Genomic DNA, 20,137 nt, shown 5'->3' on the forward strand with positions numbered 1-20,137 from the left:
GATGGGGCAGTATCATGCCAAATAAGGAATTGTCCCCTTGTTAATTAAAACCCTGTGGTAACAATTATACTTAATGTTTTAACCTTGGCTCTGGTTTGCTATGAAATCTTTCATTAAGTATTTAAAAGGTAGTTAAAAAGCAAAACCCTGACACTACCACCTTTTGAGTAGCTTAAATTATAGAGAAAGCAATGCAAGCAAAAACTAAAACAAGGCTTAGTTATTGCCAGTCTACTTCCCTAAAGCCACCTTTTTGCAGTGAAATGTGTCACAGGCCAGCACAACTGAAAAATCCCTTTTTCTCTTGCAGTAATAGAATCTAAAAGCACAATTTAAAGATCAGAAAATAAAACCATAATGACACTCCAACTAGATTTGAACAGTTTTAACATTTTAAACATCTCTGTATAGCTGAAGTGAACATGGATAAAGATCTGAAGTTAAAGATTTTTTAAAATTAACCTTTTTTTTTTTTTTTAATTTGAGAGTCAGAGTTACACAGGAGGAGAATATGAGAGAGAGAGAGAGAGAGAGAGAGAGAGAGAAAGAAAGAGAGAGAGAAAGATCTTCCATCTGCTGGTTATCTTCCCAATTGGCCACAACAGCGGGAGCTGTGCCGATCATGAGCCAGGAGCTTCTTCTGGGCCCCCCATGTGGGTGCAGGGGCCCAAGGATTTGGGCCATCTTCTGCTTTCCTAAGTCATAGCAGAGAGTTGGATCGGAAGAGGAGCAGGCAGGACTCAAACCGGCACCCATATGGGATGCTGGCACTGCCAGCAGTGGCTTTACCCATTATGCCACAGCACCAGCCCCGGAAAAGATTTTTAAAAGGTAGAGAACAACCACCTAACCTGCCACTAATTCCCATGCCAGGTACAAAAAGGTTTTCAGATTTCCCATTTGAATATTTAAAAGTACCCTCATTTAAACACTAAATACAATCTTGAGGCCAGCACTGTGGTTAAAGCCACCGCCTGCTGTGCCAGCATCCCATATGGGCACCGGTTCGAGTCCCAGATGTTCCACTTCCTATCCAGCTCTCTGCTATGGCCTGGGATAGCAGTAAAAGATGGTCCAAGTCCTTGGGCCCCTGTACCCACGTGGGAGACCTGGAAGAAGCTCCTGGCTCCTGGTTTCAGATCAGCACAGCTCTGGCTGTTGCAGCCAGTTGGGGAGTGAATCAGAGGATGGTAGACCTCTCTCTCTCTCTCTCTGCCTATCCTTCTCTCTGTGTGTAACTCTGACTTTCCAGTAAATAAATCTTTAAAAAAAAATTTATCTATATATCAAGGTAGAACCAACTTCACATACTTCACATTTTATTCTCAAGATTAGACCTCCAAAGTTAATCAAATGACTCAGATTCAGAGCAACAGTTGGGTAAATTGTAATTTTTTTTTATTGGAAAACAAATATACAACTTGGAATGGATTTGAGGCAAATTGTGCCATAAGCAGATTTTCTTTAAGTGGCTAAACAAAGTTTAAAAAGCAAGTAACAATAAAAGAAAATGTTTCTGGTACAGGACCAGCAGTACAAAAAAATAGTGTACGAGTACCTGGATAATACACCCGTTTTTGCAATAGTGCAACTTTTAAGTACATATTGTTGACTGTCCATAGTCCACGCAGAGTTACAACTCCACACTTCAACAACAACATGCTGACAGTTCCTAAAGAAAACTACTTAAAAAAAGGCATAACCCAGATGTTCCCTCATTTGACCAACTCCATCTAAGTTTAGATGTGCAGAAGGGCTTAGATATATCCAGAGTAAGCCACATGCAACATGTTACTTGATCAATTTCTAAAATAAGGTTTCAGGACAATGACAGTAAGATAAGGGAAGAAAACATGGAGGAATGAAGTCCTAATTACTATACATGCATATTTTTTTGACAGTAGGGGGAAACCTTTTACAGATAAGTTACAAACAAAGAAAAGGCAAATAAACAATTTTGTACAAGAAATTTAACACATTCTGTACAATGTCTTCACTTTGCTGTCATCATTTGTACAAACTCTGAAAAAGAAGTACACAAAAAGTTGAGTCAATGACAAATGACAAAACCAATCACATTTACTCACTGAGCAGTCTCCATTTCCCCTTTCCTCAAATTATAAAGTACAGAGGTGAGCTGGCTTACTACCAGGGCCAGACTATCATAAACTGCAATTATTCAGCATTACTGACGAAGAGTCAAATTAATGCTTTAAACATTCTTGGCTGTCATAGCTTAAACTTGATTTTTAAGCCTGATGCATTATAAATCAGTATTATAACTTCAGTTCCATGAACTCAGTTTTTCGAAGTCAAATTTTACACTGTTTTCTAAATGTATGTTATATTGTAAAAAAAAATTCAAGACGAAGGTTTTACTGGAAAGCCTTTCAACTCCCAAAAAACTTTGCATGATACTTTTGAACTGAAGCATATATAAATAGTTTCAGACTACAGCTACTTTTTGGGGGTCAAGGGTAGGGGAGCTCAAGTGGAGGAAAAAAGTCACCTTTAATTTCATTTTAGGGAACTGGGATTAAGTTTAAGCCTTCCAAATTGTTCCAAGCATGTAGCACTTTTCAAACTTTAATGTGCGTATGAATCAGCCAGGAATCTTGTTAAAAATGTAGATTCTATGTAGGGTAAAATCTGATAAACAGCTCTTAGAAAGTCTCAGATGATGTTGATTTTGCCTCATTTGTGGATAACACTGAATAGCAAAAGCTTAGCAAATACGACTATAACTGGTTTAGCATCCTAACTTTGAGGATGGAGAGAATCGCTAATTTTCATCAGGCACCTAACAAGTACTTCTAACTTAAAAATCAAAGCATGCAAAAAGGCAGCGAGAATGAAGATTTACCTTCATAGTTTACTTGACCATCACCATCAATATCTGCTTCCCTGATCATTTCATCAACCTCTTCATCTGTTAACTTCTCTCCCAGGTTTGTCATCACATGGCGAAGCTCTGCCGCACTAATATAGCCATTGCCATCCTAGAGAAAAATTTCAATACTTGAGTGAAATTATAGAGAGGTGATAGGTGTTGGAATGGAAATTTAATAGGTTTGCTCAGTTTCACATTACGGATAAAAATATACTTTAGACATCCATAAGTTGAAGAGAATTTACAAATAGTTGATCTAGACAAAGTGTACTGGTAACTCATAAGAAACAAAGTAAGAGGTCTGGGTATCTTCATTTACCTTCAAATTAAAATATATCCAACTCTGAAATACATTACCTACCTTATCAAACACACGGAATGCTTCTCTAATTTCTTCTTCACTGTCTGTGTCTTTCATTTTTCTTGCCATCATTGTCAGAAATTCAGGGAAGTCAATTGTGCCATTACCTGAAATGGTGGAAATATTAGAATGCAAATATATACCTCTTCAATTCCCTCCACCATCCTCCCACCCCCAAAATTTATTAAAGACTTTTACCATCAGCATCTACTTCATTAATCATGTCCTGTAACTCTGCTTCTGTGGGATTCTGCCCAAGAGACCTCATTACAGTTCCCAATTCCTTTGTTGTTATAGTTCCATCACCATCCTTGTCAAATAGTGAAAAAGCTTCTTTGAATTCTGTTTAAAAGATCACAATCCAAATACACAGGTTAACAATAAAAACCTCCTGAAGAAAAAGTCAAAGCGAAGAAGTATGGGGAGATAGCCCTGAAATGGGCTTCTGATTCCCAAAGAATTAGGTGGGAAAAGTTTGTGATATTACAAACATCTCTGGCTAAAGATACAAGTATCCGCTCATACTCATCTAACAAGTAGTTTTAGGATCCCACAGGGATCTCCAAAGTCTAGACCACACAAAGTAAAATAATTTTAGGTTAAAATAGGAAAAAATACCAAAAGTCCCAAAGACTGGGGACTTTATTTTCCATTTAAGCTTCTCAGTGGAACAGAACTCAGAACTACAGAGCTAATTTACAGTGACAATAGAAAAATAAGACTATCAGCACCAAACATGTATTTTTATTTACACTATTCCCATCACATTTAGAGTTTTCAAAGGTCACATGTTTTTGCCTAAATCAATCTACTTATAAACTTATAAATTTCCAGAATATCTAACAAGCCAGTATCCTTTTCTAAAAGGTAGAAAGGACTACCTCCAAATAATCTATAATAATGTTTACAAAGGACTTATCAAGATATGAAGGTCCAGGGGCCAAGTGCTGTGGTGCAGCAAGCTAAGTTGCCACCTGCAATGCTGGAATCCTGTATCAGAACACAGGTCCAAGTACTGGCTGCTGTTTCGAATCCAGCTTCCTGGCTAATGCACCTACAATCTCGGGGCCAGCACTGTGGCCTTTTGGGGAGTGAACCAGCAGATGGAAGATCTCTTATCTCCCTCTCTGTGTCATTCTGCCTTTCAAATTAAATGAAAGATAAAAATGTTACAAATGTACAGTTTTAACGAAGTGCTACATCACTGAAAACAGGCAGAGATATCTCACATTTTTCTTTCTGTTGAAAGATTTATTTGAGAGAGAGAGTTAGACCCCAGGGAGGGGTGGGACGGGAGACAGACAGACCTTCCATCCACTGGTTCACTCCCCAAATGGCCACAACAGTTGGAGCTGACTCATCTGAAGCTAGGAGCTTCCTCCAGGTCTCCCACACAGGTGCAGGGGCCCAAGCATTTGGGCCATATTTCGCTGCTTTCCCATGCACATTAGGAGGGAGATGGATCCGAAGCGGAACAGCCAGGACTCCCATAAGGGATGCTGGAGTCACAGGCAGCTTTACCCACTATGCCACAGCTCCAGCCCCTACATCTGTCTTTAGAATGCAAACAGGCTGGCGCCGCGGCTCAATAGGCTAATCCTCCGCCTTGCGGCGCCGGCACACTGGGTTCTAGTCCCAGTCAGGGCGCCGGATTCTGTCCCGGTTGCCCCTCTTCCAGTCCAGCTCTCTGCTGTGGCCCAGGAGTGCAGAGGAGGATGGCCCAAGTGCTTGGGCCCTGCACCCGCATGGGAGACCAGGAGAAGCACCTGGCTCCTGGCTTTGGATCAGTGCAGCGCGCCAGCCGCAGCGGCCACTGGAGGGTGAACCAATGGTAAAAGGAAGACCTTTCTGTCTACTCTGCCTGTCAAAAAAAAAAAAAAAAAAAAAAAAAAAAGAATGCAAAAAGCTTACAGAATTAAATATATCATTCCTTAAATTTTTCTTATGAAATTGTACTGGTTATGGAAAGCTGCTTGACCAACATTCCAGATTACCTGGCTACACTATTTTACAGATAGAGGAATGATAAAGATTAAATTTGAAAGGTCATACCACTGGGTTAATAACAAAGCTATTATCTTTTCTAAAAGGTATTAGACTCTACCAGCAACCAAACACAAAAGCAGTTCCAAAGTTCACAGGACCATTAAGCTTGGCTAACGTTTGAAAACATGTGCTTTTCTTATAGTCCTATAGTATTCTCCACCTGTCTTTTCCTGCTCTATTTCATCATATTGTATCTTCTTTGGGCTCAACTACTCCTCCACTGATTCTGCCCACTAGTTTCTTAGCCTACAACTAAATCCAAACTTTTCAAGGCATCACTACTCATATCCTTTATCCCTTCAATCTACGATCAAAATTAATTACAGATCCAACTCATTAGGTGATGTTAAGTTCAGCAATGACCACCTATAGTTGCCCAACATTTGCTTCAGTATGCAAGGTCTTATGGCACATAAACTAAAAAAGACTTTGGAACTTGACTGAAGGAGTTACAAATGTCTTAGCTCTGCTACTTACTAGCATGTAATATGGGCAAATTACTAAATCTTTTGTGCTTCAACATTTCCCTATTTAATAATGGGAATAACTTATCTACCTTCCAAATTTAGGAATATGTAGAAGTATTACAATTTTATGTCTGGCAAACAATGTCAAGAGAAGAGATTAACGGGGCTGGTGTGGTGGGTGGGTAAAGCCACTGCATAGATGCTGGCATACCACATGGGCACCAGTTCATATCCTATCTGCTCCACTTTGGATCCAGCTCTCTGCTAGTGTGCCTGAAAGCAGCAGCAGATGGCCCAAGTGCCTGGATCCCCAACACTCAGGTGGGAGACCCTGATGAAGCTCCTGCCTTTGGCCTAACTTGGGCTGTTGCAGCCATCTGGGGAGTGAATTAGCAGATGTAAGAACTCTCTGTAACTCTTTAAAAATAAACCTTAAAAAAATAAAAAATAAGCCAGCATCGTGGTTCAACAGGCTAACCCTCCGCCTGCGGCGCCGGCACACCAGGTTCTAGTCCCAGTCGGGGTGCCGGATTCTGTCCCAGTTGCCCCTCTTCCAGGCCAGCTCTCTGCTGTGGCCCGGGAGTGCAGTGGAGGATGGCCCAGGTGCTTGGGTCCTGCATCCCATGGGAGACCAGAAGAAGCACCTGGCTCCTGGCTTCGGATCAGCGCGGTGCGCTGGCTGCAGCAGCCATTGGAGGATGAACCAACAGCAAAGAAAGACCTTTCTCTCTGTCTCTCTCTCACTGTCCACTCTGCCTGTCAAAAAAATAAAAAATAAAAAAAATTCCTTCTCTGTGTAGCTCTTTCAAATAAATAAATAAATAATCTTTAAAAGATCTCACTTTCCTATAGCATCCAAACTGCACTGAAAAATTCTCAAACTTCCCTTGGACATGACCCTGCACCCATATGGGATGCAGGCACAGCGTCACCCCTAAAACTATTTTTTAAGCAAAAAACTTCAAAATTTACTTTTATTTCAAAGGCAGAGACTGCTATAGATAGATGTCCCATCCACCATTTCACTCCCCCAAATGTCTGCAACAGGAGCAACTTGTCAGGCCCAAGCCAGGAGTTGGGAGCCCAATCAATCAGAATCTCCCACATGGATAGCAGGGACCCAAGTACATAAGCCATCAACTGCTGTCTCCTAGGGTACACTTTAGTAGGAACCTGGAATTCAGCTAAAGCCAGAATGGTGCTCAGGCACTCCAATATAGGATGCAGGCATCCCAAGCAGCAAACTGACTGCTACACCACTGCCTGTGCCCCTTATGACTTCCATTTCTGACTGTTTACTGGACATCTCCCCAGGCTGACTTCAACCAAAACAGTCCTATTGAATTCTACAACTTAAATACTGCCTGATTCCCAGGGGCAGGTGGTTAGCCTAGTGGCTAAGACACCAGTGTTCCAGATAGGAATCCCCAGGTTTGATAAACAGCTCTGCCTCTGAGTCCAACATTCCTGCTAATGTAGACCCTAGGAAGAGGTAGTGATGGCACAAGTCACTGGGTTCCTGCCACCCATGTGGGAGATCTGGATTACATTCCTGGCTCCCACCCAGTCCAGCTGGGCACCACTGAGAGCACTCGGGGAGTGAACCAATTCTCTCTCCTGTCTTGAATAAACAAATCATTAAAAAAAAAATACTTTCTGAATCTTTTTCAATCTTACACCTAATATCTTGGTTGAAAGTCCCAACATTTTTTGCCTGAACTACTACAACCGCTTCCTAACAGGGTTCTTCCTTTATAATTATCCAAACTACATGGGTCCTTCTTTCTTTTTGGACCACCACGTTACTTTCTTCTGCTTAACATCTTTTAACTGCTTAGCTTTATTTAGATCAGGTTATCACTATTTCTGTGTGCAACACTTCCATTCTATTTAAATACTGCTTGTTTCCAGAAAAACTCATCTAATATCAATCGAAAGCTTAGTATCACACTAGTATTAATTCTGTGAAAATAGTATACAGTGCTAATCTAGATCAACATAAAGACAAAAATAATTAGGGATTCCCAGCCCACACACGATTAAATGGTCAACATTTCACTAAGGCCTCCAACCCCCAACAACAAAATCCCAACAAAAACTCCACCAATATATAGAGGCACTGCATGAAATATGTAACAATTAGGGTTTGAACACACAGTATCGATCACCTAATATAATCCAGACTTATGTTATAGAAGTATTTAAATATGTATGTTGTTTATATTTACATTCTCTGCAAAAGTACTTAGCCACGGCACCTATTATTTAACACAACTATAAAGTGCATAAATTTCCAGTGTTTAACAACATTTTTTTCTATTACAGGATTTAACTAAAAGCTAAATTCTGTTAAGAAGCAGGGTGTATTTTATGAGTGTTCTAAGTTTCTTTTTTTTTTTTTTTAATTTAATTTTTTTACAGTTAAAAGTTAGTGAGAGACAGAAAGGTCTTCCTTCTGTTGGTTCACCCCCCAATGGCTGCTAAGGCCGGCGCGCTGCGCCGATCCAAAGCCAGGAGCCAGGTGCTTCCTCCTGGTCTCCCATGCAGGTGCAGGGCCCAAGCACTTGGGCCAATTTCCACTGCCTTCCAGGGCCACAGCAGAGAGCTGGACTGGAAGAGGAGCAACCGGGACAGAACCGGCACCCCAACCAGGACTAGAACCTGGAGTGCTGGCGCCGCAGGCGGAGGATTAGCCTAGTGAGCTGCGGCGCCGGCTGAGTGTTCTAAGTTTCAAGAAGCTTTAAAATATAGTAAGCTTTAAAATGTGCACTGGGGCTGAGCTGTGGCGCAGCAGGTTAAAGCCCTGGCCTGAGGCACCGGCATCCCATATGGACTCTGGTTCGAGTCCCCGCTGCTCCACTTCCAATCCAGCACTCTGCTATGGCCTGGGAAAGCAGTGGAAGCTGGTCCCACTTCTTGGGCCCCTGCACCCGTGTAGGAGACCCGGAAGAAGCTCCTGATCAGCGCAACTCCGGCCGTTGCGGCCATCTACGGAGTGAACCAGCGGATAGAAGACATTCTATCTCTGCCTCTCCTCTGTTCTCTAACTCTGGCTTTCAAATAAATAAAATAAATCTTTAATAAAATAAAGTAAAATGTGCACTGGAAGAAGTGAAAAGCAGGAAACGGGCTGGCGCTGTGGTGTAGTGGGTAAAGCCACCGCATGCAGTGCTGGCATCTCATATGGGAACTGGTTAGAGTCCCAGCTGCTGCACTTCCAATCCAGCTCTCTGCTATGCCTGGGAAAGCAGTAGAAGATGCCCGAAGTCCTTGGGCCCCTGCACCCAAGTGAGAGACCTGGAAGAAGCTCCTAGCTTCGATTGGCCCAGCTCCAGCCGTTGTGGCCAACTGGGGAGTGAACCAGTGGATGGAAGACCTCTCTCTCACTCTGCCTCTTTTTTTTCTGTAGAATTCTGACTTTCAAATTAAAAAAATAGTAAGTAGGTGAAAATCTGCAACATGTAAATCCCAATAAACTGGAATTTTAAAAAAAGCAGAAAACAAAACTATGCATTCAAGAAGGAAGAAATGACAACATTTTAAAGGTCAAGGTTTATTCCAAATTTCTACTTGTGCTTCCACACTGTAGTCAGAAACATCCATAAAAACTGTAAGAGTAAACTTCAAAGTACAAACTTAAGTTCACTGTATTTCAAAACAATCTCTATGTAGAGAAGCACATAGTTCTAAAGAGTTAACTCTGGTAAGGACTTGAAATACAAATCCCAGAGCCAAAACCTACACACACAGTAGTAAGACCAGGTCCTGAATGTCACAGAACAAAGAACAGCTCTTTTACAAAAGTGATTAATGTAAGGAACCTCCAGAAATTCATTTGAGTCATGCCTAAATCAAAACTTGCAGAAAAACCACACTATGTTTTATCAGTTCATAGGACCCTATCCTAATTAGTTTATTGCATAAGCTTATTAAAAGCTCAAATGCCTATTTACTAACTTGTACTTATTTTAAAAATTCAGAATTATAATCCCTTAAAGGTCTTGTGTACTGCAACTTTGCATGACACTATGTAATAAGCTGCTATAAACTAATTATTTCTATGGAATTTGGACCCTGAAAGTTTAATAAAGGTTTAAGTACAGATTTGTTAAAAAGAAAACTTCTGTACATTTTCTCCATACACAGTCCTCCAAATGTCAAATACCAACAACTAAAGACATCATAAAGTCATTAACATGTTAGTAATGCCAAACTAGATAATATTCTTCAAGATGAGGTAATTTAACATTAGTAACTTCACCTGAACACCACCAATTTCCTAGACCAAGTTATTTGTCAGAAATTTCTAAACCAGGGCCAGTGCTGTGGCATAGCAGTTGACGCCCTGGCCTGAAGCACTTGCATCCTACATGGGCGCCAGTTCGAGACCCGGCTGCTCCACTTCCGATCTAGCTCTCTGCTATGGCCTGGGAAAGCAGAAGAAGATGGCCCAAGTCCTTGGGACCCTGCACCTGCGTGGAAGACCCGAAGGAAGCTCCTGGCTCCTGGATTTGGATCGGCACAGCTCTGGCCCTTGCGGCCAATTGGGAGTGAATCATCTGATGGAAGACCTCTCTCTCTCTGCAACTCTGGCTTTCAAATAAATAAATCTTTAAAAATAAAAATTTCTAAACCAATGTAGTAGCAGTTTTATTACATGCTAGCACAGCTTTAAAAAGTTGCATTTATGCACACACTCAATGCTGCATTTTATGTATGAAGCTTAATATTTTATAAAACAAGTAGATCTTAAGACTTTAAGATATACTAGTCACCAACAATTACAACTTACTTACCAGATTAAAAAAAAAATCTTTACTTCAAAGGCAGATTATCAATATAATAGGGTAGCAGTGTTCTATACTTTTTGTGTGTGTCACACACTTCTTTGAAAATGAAATTACAGAAATACTTTGTTGTTGTTTAGATTTATTTATTTGAAAGGCAGACAGAGATCTTCCATTAGCTGGTTCACTCCTCAAATGGCCACAATGGCCAGAACCACACCAATCTGAAGCCAGGAGCTTCCTCCAGGTCTCCCACGCAGGTGCAGAGGCTCAAGGACTTGGGCCATTCTTATACCACTTTCCCATGCCACAGCAGAGAGCTGGATCCAATGTGGAGCATGTGGGACACGAACTGGCCCCCATATGGGATGCCAGCACTGTGGCATATTTCATGCTTACTAGATGGCAAGGCACTGAGGCTAAAAGCGGGAACACTAAGATCCCCTATCTTACATGAAAGTTTTGGTTCCTGTGCTCAAACTTCAGTAAAATCTGGAGCCCAAAATCAATTTTAAAGATACATCTGTGGTCTGGAGAAAGACAAGGTAAGCAGAGTATCTAAGAACACATTATTCTTCCACTCCCACTGGAAACCTGATTTCATGATAGAAGTCAATGAAAAGATTGATTTTACCTAAAGACGATGTTCTGATGAACCACAAATATTATTTTATAAAGATGCAATCAATCATTCAAGATTGATCCTCTTATATTCAAACATTTGTTTTTCAAATATGTGCTACGGTGGACATTTAGCATAGCCAGATGCCTCTTAGGATTCAGAGTTTCCCCGAGTTCAAATTCTGGATATGCTCTGTTAATGCACTCTGGGAGGCAGCAGATAATGGCCACCCAAGTGGAGATCTTGATTCAATTCCAGGTTCCTAGTTTTGGCCTGAACCAGATCCAGCTTTTATGGGCATTTTGGGAATAAACAGTAGATGGACAATCTGTCCCTGCCTTTCAAATAAATTAATAAAATTAATAAAACTTAGGACATTGGTTCAAGTTTCAATTGCTCCACTTCTGATCCAGCTCTTTGCTATGGTCTGGGAAAGCAGAAGAAGGTGGCCCAAGTCCTTGGGCCCCTTGCACAAACATGGGAGACCCGGAAGAAGCTCCTGGCTTTGGATCAGCTCAGCTCTGGCCATTGCAGCCATTTGAGGAGTGAATCAGCAGATGCAAGAGCTCTCTCGCTTTCGCTTGCTCTCTCTGTTTCTGCGTCTCTATAACTCTGCTTTTCAAATAAATTTTTGGGGCTGGTTCAAGTCCCGGCTACTCTACTTCTGATCCAACTCCCTGCTAAAGGCCTGGGAAAGCAGTGGAGTCCTGCAGAGGAAGCTCCTGACTCCTGGATTGGATTGGCCCAGCTCCCGCCATTGCAGCCATTTGGGGAGTGAACCAGCAGAAGACAGACCTCTCTCTCCCTCTAACTGCCTTTCAAATAAATAAATCAATCCTAAAAAAAGACCAAAAAAAAAAAAAAAGAAAAAGAAAAAGAAAAATACTGACACCTTCTTACTTCATGAGGTCCTATCATAATATTTATGATATTCGCTCAAGTACTTCAACCCTTTCAACTTTTTGCTCCCTGAGAAAATCATGGCAGCTGAACTGCTTGGCACCTGCGCTAATAATGTACTGTGTCATTCTAATGTAGCAAAGTAGTATCATGAAAAGCATTTCAGCACTGCAATTCAAAAAAAGGAAAACAAACTTTTCCAAGTTCCTTCAACATTTTTAAGTTAAAGAACTATCTCAAAGTCCTAGAATAAAATCAAAAGTAACAATTACATCAGATTTTATGTATTAACTTCACATATCTCCACAGTAACATAAAGCAAGTTAAGATTTAGACAAGGTAAAAATTACTAGTGATCCTTCTAAAACAAAAGGCTAGCTTTCAGATGCTTTTCACTAGAGAAATGGTTATTCTATGATTTGAGTATTCCTTAACCAAAATGCTTAGAAGTATTTTGGATTTCAGATTTTGAAATACTTGCACCTACACACTGAAGTATCTTGGGGATGAGACCCAAGTCTAAATTAAAAATTCACTTGTTTCATGTATACCTTGTTCACATAATCAGAAGGTGATTTTATGTATGTATTTTCAATGGCCTGTATTTTGACAATAACAACACATGAGGTCATCTGTGGAATTTTCCATTGTGGTATCATCAACCTTCAAAAAGTTTCAGATTTTGGTACATTTCAGGGTAGTGAGATTCAACCTGTATACAACTCTAAGGTTTAAATATTAGCTAATTTAGGGTAAAATGTTCATCTTCTGATTCTACACTTCAAGACACTGGAGTTGCAGTGTTAAGTAACTCAGAATTTGTTTTATAGTGAGATAAATCTTAAACAAAAAACAAAACAAAACAAAAAACAGCCTTCTTTCCCCAAACCAGGCTCTGAAGTATATCTACATAGACAAAAATAATTGTATTTAATTAAAGTTAGCCCTGTACCATCTTTCACAGGCAGGGTTACAGTCTCACTTGTCAAAGCAGGCTGAATTACCATATTACATTACACTCATGTTACCTACTACCTATGACACACACCAAAGTCACTTATTTCAAAGAACTATTTTATTCTGAGGCTGGTGATTTAATTTGTAATAAAATCCAACGGATATAATCTAGTAGAGTATTTCTCACCTGCAATCTGCTCCTCAGTCAGTTGGTCAGCCTACAAAGAGATCAAAGAGGTAGATTAGGGACTTGGGAGTGTGGAGATTAGCAGTTACAGCAACAAGTTAAAATTTTCAAGGTTCATCATGTACCATAAGCTTCATTTAGCTCAACAATCCTTAGTACTGGCAACATACACAAGTGGACAGAAAATGCACACATCTGGTTTATCTTAGGTAAACTGTCTTGCCTCCAAGTTTAAAATACACAAATCTGGCATAGTACAAAGTTTAAATGGGTTCTAAAGCAAGGACAGAGTCCATCCAATAGGAACACTGTTTCCTTTTTAAAAGATACCTAAACTAAAGCTCACCTCCTCTGGCAAACTAAGCATTATTCCCAGAAATCCCCACTGAAACCAAAATGAAGGTATGAGAATCCCAAGTTGAAATTACTCTCACACATTATTAAACATTAAACACATCATTCTGATTTTACAAACAAAAAAAGAGCTACCAGATTTTACCCCTCACCTGTGAGGCAAATGCAAAGAAACCAGGGTTCTGAACATCTGTACTGCATTTACAAATGTTATGTCATCCATTTTCTCACTTTACGAAATCCCAAAGCCAATCTAAGGTTTATATTTTTATAGCACATGGAAAAGAGTTACTTGGTTTTGCTTTTAAAAATTTTCAGACATTGGGGTCAGTGTTGTGGCATAGCAGGTGAAGCCACCACCTGCAGTGCCAGCATCCCCATACGGGCACCAGTTCGAGTCCTGGATGCTCTACTTCCGATCCAGCTCTCTGGTATGGCCTGGGAAAGCAGCAGAAGATGGCCCAAGTTCTCGGGCCAATGCACTCATGTGGGAGACCTGGAAGAAGCTCCTGGCTCCTGGCCTTGGATTGGCTCAGCTCTGGCCATTGGGGCCATTTCAGGAGTGAGCCAGCAGATGAAGACTTCTCCCTCTCACCTTTTTGTAACTCTGCCTTTCAAATAAATCTCAAGGGGCCAGCGCCGTGGCTCCCTTGGTTAATCCTACGTCTGAGGCGCCAGCATCCCATATGGGCACCAGGTTCTAGTCCCAGTTGCTCCTCTTCCAGTCCAGCTCTCTGCTGTGGCCCAGGAGGGCAGTGGGGGATACCCCACGTGCTTGGGCACCTGCACCCACATAGGAGACTAAGAAGCACCTGGCTCTGGACAGGCACTGTGCTGGCCGTAACAGCCATTTGGGGAGTGAACCAATGGAAGGAAGACCTTTCTCTCTGTCTCTCTGTCTATAACTCTACCTGTTAAATAAAAATTTAAAAATCTGAAAATTTACTAAAACCCTTTCTATAATCTATTCTTATCCCATCTTCACAGTACTCTTATAATGGCATTATTATTCCCAATCTTACAGATGGAGACACAGAGGATAAGGTTAAATTGAGGAGGAATGGGGTGTAGGACAAGAAACAGTGACTAAAAAAACCAGGATTAACTAGGCACTAAGGTATCAAGACATATCCAATACCCTGAAGTTTTAAATTCGGAACATATGAAGATGTTTGCAAAATATCCAGGCTCCTTGCTGTTCCTGTGGCCTTTGGATGTCATTGCTTATTTGTGTATACATCCATAAAACATCTACACAACATGGTATTGAGGGACACCAACAAGGAACAGTCCATTCAAAATGCCTACCAACATGCCTTCAAATGTCCCTATGATTAATCAGCTCATTTATCTGTATGTAAAAATAAACACTCCCAATTTCATTTTTTTAAATGAACACTTCCCTGAGAACGCAATGCCTCTATACGGAAAAGCCCCACATTTTCTCTATGGTATGGAAGAAAATTTGAGAACCTAGAAAAAGTTTCTTTCCTGCTCAACAACTTTGACTTGACTATAATGTAAACCTATTTCTGTATTACCAAAAAAAAAAAAAAAAAAAAAAAAAAAAACACACACACACCCTACTTTTACTCCTGCAAGTCCCAATTCTCTAACAAACACTTGGTGTAGCCAAAGATCCCTGCCCCCACCCCCGAATTTACAATCCCATAAACTCACCCAGTTGATGTCTACCATGTTATTAAAAGAAAGCAACAGAGAATTTACTTCTAGTCAATTTTTGCAGGACTCCACCTCTGAGGAAGGGCAACATGTCACAGTGGAAGAAAAAGTATGGTGTTCTGAGTCATAATTGGGCTGGTATCCCAGATTTGCTACTTAATAGCTGTGTGACTGACCCTGAATATATTACTCAACTTCATCAATAACACAAGAATGACACCACCTACCTTTATAAGGTTTACTGTGCAGTGTGAGAAGCAACATAAAGGGATAGATAGCCTCATAGGTTCCACAAACCATAAATCTACATAAATTAATCAAAGAATCCACAATAACAAATAACCACACTAGCTGGATTTCCACACAAATCATCAAGCCCTTTACAACAAAAGTCCCATGTTAACTTTAAGCTGAGAAAACTTATTTGTACAAACTGAAACCACAAAGTACAACTCAGGGACAGATGGCAGCAGGTAAAATCAGTTTAAGACTAAAAATGCGAACCTAAACGTGTGGTAGGCACTGCACTATGTGTGAAAGCTTAAGGAATGGGTTTTTTTATGTACACAAAACACAGTGGTGTTTATTCTCTCAATATGTTGAAGGACTTTGGGAAAATTTAAACACATGAATGATGAAAAACCCTTAGGAAGAAAAAGCAATAATCATATAGGAAAACTTTACTATCCAATTTCGCCTGTAAACTTAAAATGTAAAGCTCTCACACCATCTTGTCTAGCTCTCCACATCCAGGGAAATGCAATCTTAGATAAGCTTCAAGCAATGAACTAAGCACAGACTGTTACCTCAACTTGAAAGCTCTCAATCTTGCTTGGAAGATTCCATCAAGTAATTTTTTTTTATTTACTGTTTACTCATAATTTCAAAATTTTTAAATATTATCAGCAACATTCAGATTAAAGACTACCAAAAGCAAGTCTTCAAAAACTTCCTAGCACTCTAATTTGCTAACTATAAATAAATTTAGTCCTTTTCTGTCTACGGAAAGTGCCATTTTCTTAGAACAACCAGAATTATACTTTTGGGAAAACTCGAGCTCATTAACGTGTATCTCAGCAACATGAAGACTAATTCACTGGAGAGATGACGTTTTTACTTCCTTATTTCTACAACTATTGTTGTAATTCTTCTGTTTTCTTAGACAAAGAGAAAGCTTCCAGGCGTTGGTATACTCTACAATTCCAGCCGACCTACTGAACTAGAATCTGCATTTTTGAGCAACCACAGATGATCTGTAAACACCAACAGGCACTAATGCACACTACATGAGTGACCTGAAGTGAGTGCGTTGTTTATCAAACATTTCCTAAACGGCCTTCTAGGCAGGTATGAAACGCTTTGAAAAAGTGATTTCAAAAGATTTCCAACTTCATAATCCAATAAATGTATGAATCCACAGGCATGAACAGGAATACAAACTGCTATCTTCCACCTGTTCCCCCATATGCTACTTATGCTTAGATACAAGAAAGACTTTATATGTGAAATGCTTTTACAATTACAGAAGTTTTACCAATCCCAAGAGCAGTCTTAAAATTATTTCAGTAGGGTAAAAAAAAATTCTGATAGAACAGCACTTTTACTATACAGCAACCTTAGACCAAAAGAGAAACCACTGGAACAAAATGCCTTCATAAAAATTAGGGCTGTTACTGAACATCTGCATTCTATGGAAACTGGAACTTTCTATACAACTTTTCTACCTCCACATCTTTTACTTACCGTAAATCATTCTAGCTTCAAGTCTTCTTGAAGCAATCTGCCTTATAATGGACATGCATACCCATGAGCTATACAAGCAATCTGATTCTACACTTCTACCTTATATTTTTATTCTTCAACTTGACAAAGTCTTCATTTAAAATCTCCAAGTCCAGTAATTATGAAGTTGCCTGAACCCAATTTTTCAAAATGCCAAAGCATCAATTATGCCAACGGTAAATACAAAAGCTTATCATGTAAGCCTTTAGATACAAACTGCCATTACTTACTCGTCATTTGAATTTTTCTTCTAAATTTACTATGTGGAATTACATGCCTGTGGCACATCCTGTTTTTGTCTTTAAGAAAAATTCAACCTGCTTATTAAAATTCAGAATTTAAAATATCAAGAGGGGACGATTCCGTCAAACTTAAAAATAAACGCTAGTTTGATCCAAGGTGAACTATCCTCACACCCACACAGGCTGGAGGTTTCAGTTGGCAAGGATTCTCAACTCCAGTTTAAGATGTCACCTTGCCTCCTGGACACACCCATTGCCTTAACCACTTGGCAGAAGCACTGCAAATTATCGCCCTTATTAGATTTTTTTTTTTTTCAGGCAAGAACAAGCGGCTCCAGTCTTAGGTTTGAGCAAAATGCTTTTTAAAATTCTCTGCGGCACGCGCCCCCTCCCCCCCCCCCCCCCGATTCTATCACTACAGTATTTGGCAGCTTCCACTGTATAAATGAATCTTCCATTAAGATCACCTGGCTAGTTCCTTACGGAAATACGAGCTCTTTTCAAGGAACGCCGAGCGGCAGTGGGGCTTTCGCATCAGGAGCTCAGGTGCGTATTCTGGAATAGGATCGAGGCAGGGGCCCCCCTCCAAGACCGACTTTCGCACCAGAGCCTGTTTTCGCTCGCGGGCGAACAGGAAACGCCTTTGAGGTTCCCGCTGGAACCCACTGCTCTGCGTAACCAGGTGTGTATTTCCAGGAGGCGCCCGACCTCAGGCATAGAGCGCAGTTCCTTCAATGACAAATCCACTTAGAAAAAAAACTGCAGCACCCAGCTCGGGTGCTGAAAAATGGACGAAGCCCGAAGACGAGCGCTGCGGGGCGGGGGGATGGGAAGCGCCGCGGCCCCCTCCCCCGCCCGCCGCCGCCGCCGCCGCCGCGGAGACCTCCGCAGTCCTGCAGGTGCCAGCGCAGCAGCTGGGGCGCGAGCGGAGCCGCGCGGGGCGGCGGCTCCGGGGCCCGCGCGGCGCCCGCCCGCCCCGCCCCCACCGGCCGCTCCCTGCAGCGCGCGGGCTCGGCCCACACTGCGCGCCGCCCGCCCGCCCGCCCGCGAGCCCCCAGACCCCGGCACGCGGGCCCCGCGGGCCAACGGCGGCGCTGGCGCTCGCCCCGGGGCCCCGCGCGCTCCTCCCGCCCCCTCAGCGCATGGCGGCCGCGAGCGGACAAAGGCGCTTCCTGGCGCCCGCACTAACCGTCCGTTGGGTGTTTGAATCCGGGCCCCGGCTTGACCTTTCCGGAGCCGGACCGCAGGCTCTGCGCGACCCCGCTCCCCTTCTCCCCACTTTCTCTCCGCCCCCGTGTGCCGGGCTGCCCCCAACCCCGGACCCATCCTCCCCCACCGAGCCCGGACAAGCCTCACGGCTTCCTGGGCTGTGCGCCCGGCCCCCAATACACAGAGGAAGACCCCCCCCCACCCCGCTGAGGAGAATGGGGGTGGGGGAGCACCTGCGACACAACCGTCACCGGCGCCCCCGGCCTCTTTCGTGCCGCCCCTCGGGTGAAACCCACTCCGTGAGGGCGTCAGGAAAGAGAGTTCCCATTCTTGAGTCAATTCGCTGCAGCCTCTTCCCTCCCACAGGCCGAGCGCCCGCAGCTTAGCGACGCACTCACCATGCTGCAAGCGCTACCGGTTCCCGAGACGCGTCCACACAACCACTCAGCTCGCTCGCCCCACACGGACTAATTCTCCTCCTCCGCCCCCAGCGCCTCATAAACACCTCCCTCCGCCGGATCCCTCCGCCGCAGCCCAGATAACGGAACATCGCGAACGAGTCCCGGCCCACCCCACCCCCCCAGACTCTCCTCGAGACCCTGGGAGTCAGAGTTACTTGGTCAACAAGGCAAAAGATAAAGGGAAAGGGGGATACTGATGACGTAACTGGGTTTCACTCCCCAGCGGGCCGTTAAAACGCCGGTGGAGCCACGCCTGAGGGGCGCTACTTTGCGGCGCGGAGGAGCACCGTGCTGGCGACGCGTGTGCGAGGGCCATCGAGCCGGCCTCTGATTGGCTGGTTCGTACCTGCAATGCGTCACTCGGCCTCGCAGCCGCCGCCGGGACGCGGTGCGGGTTGTGCCGTTGCTGCACGGGCCGCGCTGTCCTGGCAACTGCGCCAGGCGGCAGAGTCGCGTGCTTTGCGCTTGGCTGGGGAACCTTGCTCCTCCGCCCATCCTGCCCCGCCGCCCTCGCGCACACGGCTTGCCGGTCGCCGTTGAGGGGTGGACGAGAACACTTTAAGCCGAGAATGAAGCGCCCTGGGTTTGGCTTCTCGGCCCAGTGTGTCAGCCTCGTGGCGGCCACATTTTCCATTTCACTTCCTCACAAAAACCCGTGGAATCTGGGTGAGGGCGGATGCTGCCGCTGACAGGTTCATCTGAAGGGGGCTTCGTTGTCACTCCCCCCTGCCTTCCCTGCCCACGGTGATTTGTCAGAGAAAACAAAAAAGCCTCAGGACCGGAGACTGTGGGGCCGGTGCCTGACACTGAGGAGGAGTTGGGCCTGGCGTCAGACCTGGATATGAGTCTCGGCTGGGTCGCTCGCAGATGTATGACCTTGGATTAGTCCATCTTCAGCCTCGCTTGTAAAATGGAGGCAGTACTACCTGTCTGGTACGAATACTGCAATAATTAGAATTATGCCAAAATTATAGTTAATCTAAAATAAAATGTCTGTGGCGCAGAGTAGGCCCCTAACAAGGAGTCACTTCCTGTTCATAACCAAATCTGTTCGGGTTTTCTAACCTCTCAGATTTAAATGGATTTTTTTTTTAAACCACGAAAGCTCCTTGGTTCCACCCAAAATAAGCAAGAATGTGTATAGCCTAGGGTATTTAGCAAGCAGTGAGCGCCTGCTGTGTGCACTCCA

The 20,137-nt window shown here is 43.0% G+C and overlaps 1 protein-coding gene across 1 annotated transcript; it reads right to left on the reverse strand.

Annotated features, from left to right (window-relative positions):
• Positions 1-1,381: 1,381 nt before the first annotated feature.
• Positions 1,382-18,984, reverse strand: CALM2 (calmodulin 2). The gene is made up of 6 exons (XM_062209400.1): positions 18,886-18,984; positions 13,218-13,248; positions 3,450-3,593; positions 3,252-3,358; positions 2,864-2,999; positions 1,382-2,022 (listed from the first exon to the last, which is right to left on the reverse strand). Exons 1-6 carry the CDS (start codon positions 18,886-18,888, stop codon positions 1,994-1,996), a joined length of 450 nt encoding a protein of 149 aa, XP_062065384.1. The 5' UTR covers positions 18,889-18,984; the 3' UTR covers positions 1,382-1,993.
• Positions 18,985-20,137: the final 1,153 nt, after the last annotated feature.

Source organism: Lepus europaeus, chromosome 13, assembly GCF_033115175.1.
Source record: "Lepus europaeus isolate LE1 chromosome 13, mLepTim1.pri, whole genome shotgun sequence".
Taxonomy (NCBI): Eukaryota; Metazoa; Chordata; class Mammalia; order Lagomorpha; family Leporidae; genus Lepus; species Lepus europaeus.

Bases quoted from the DNA above. Each gene is read 5' to 3' on its own strand.
- CALM2 (XM_062209400.1), bottom strand. The intron at 3,359-3,449 runs GTAAAAGTCTTT...CCACCATTTCAG, and splicing joins TAATGAAGTAGATGCTGATG to GTAATGGCACAATTGACTTC. The intron at 2,023-2,863 runs GTAAATCTTCAT...CTTCTTTTTCAG, and splicing joins TGGTCAAGTAAACTATGAAG to AGTTTGTACAAATGATGACA.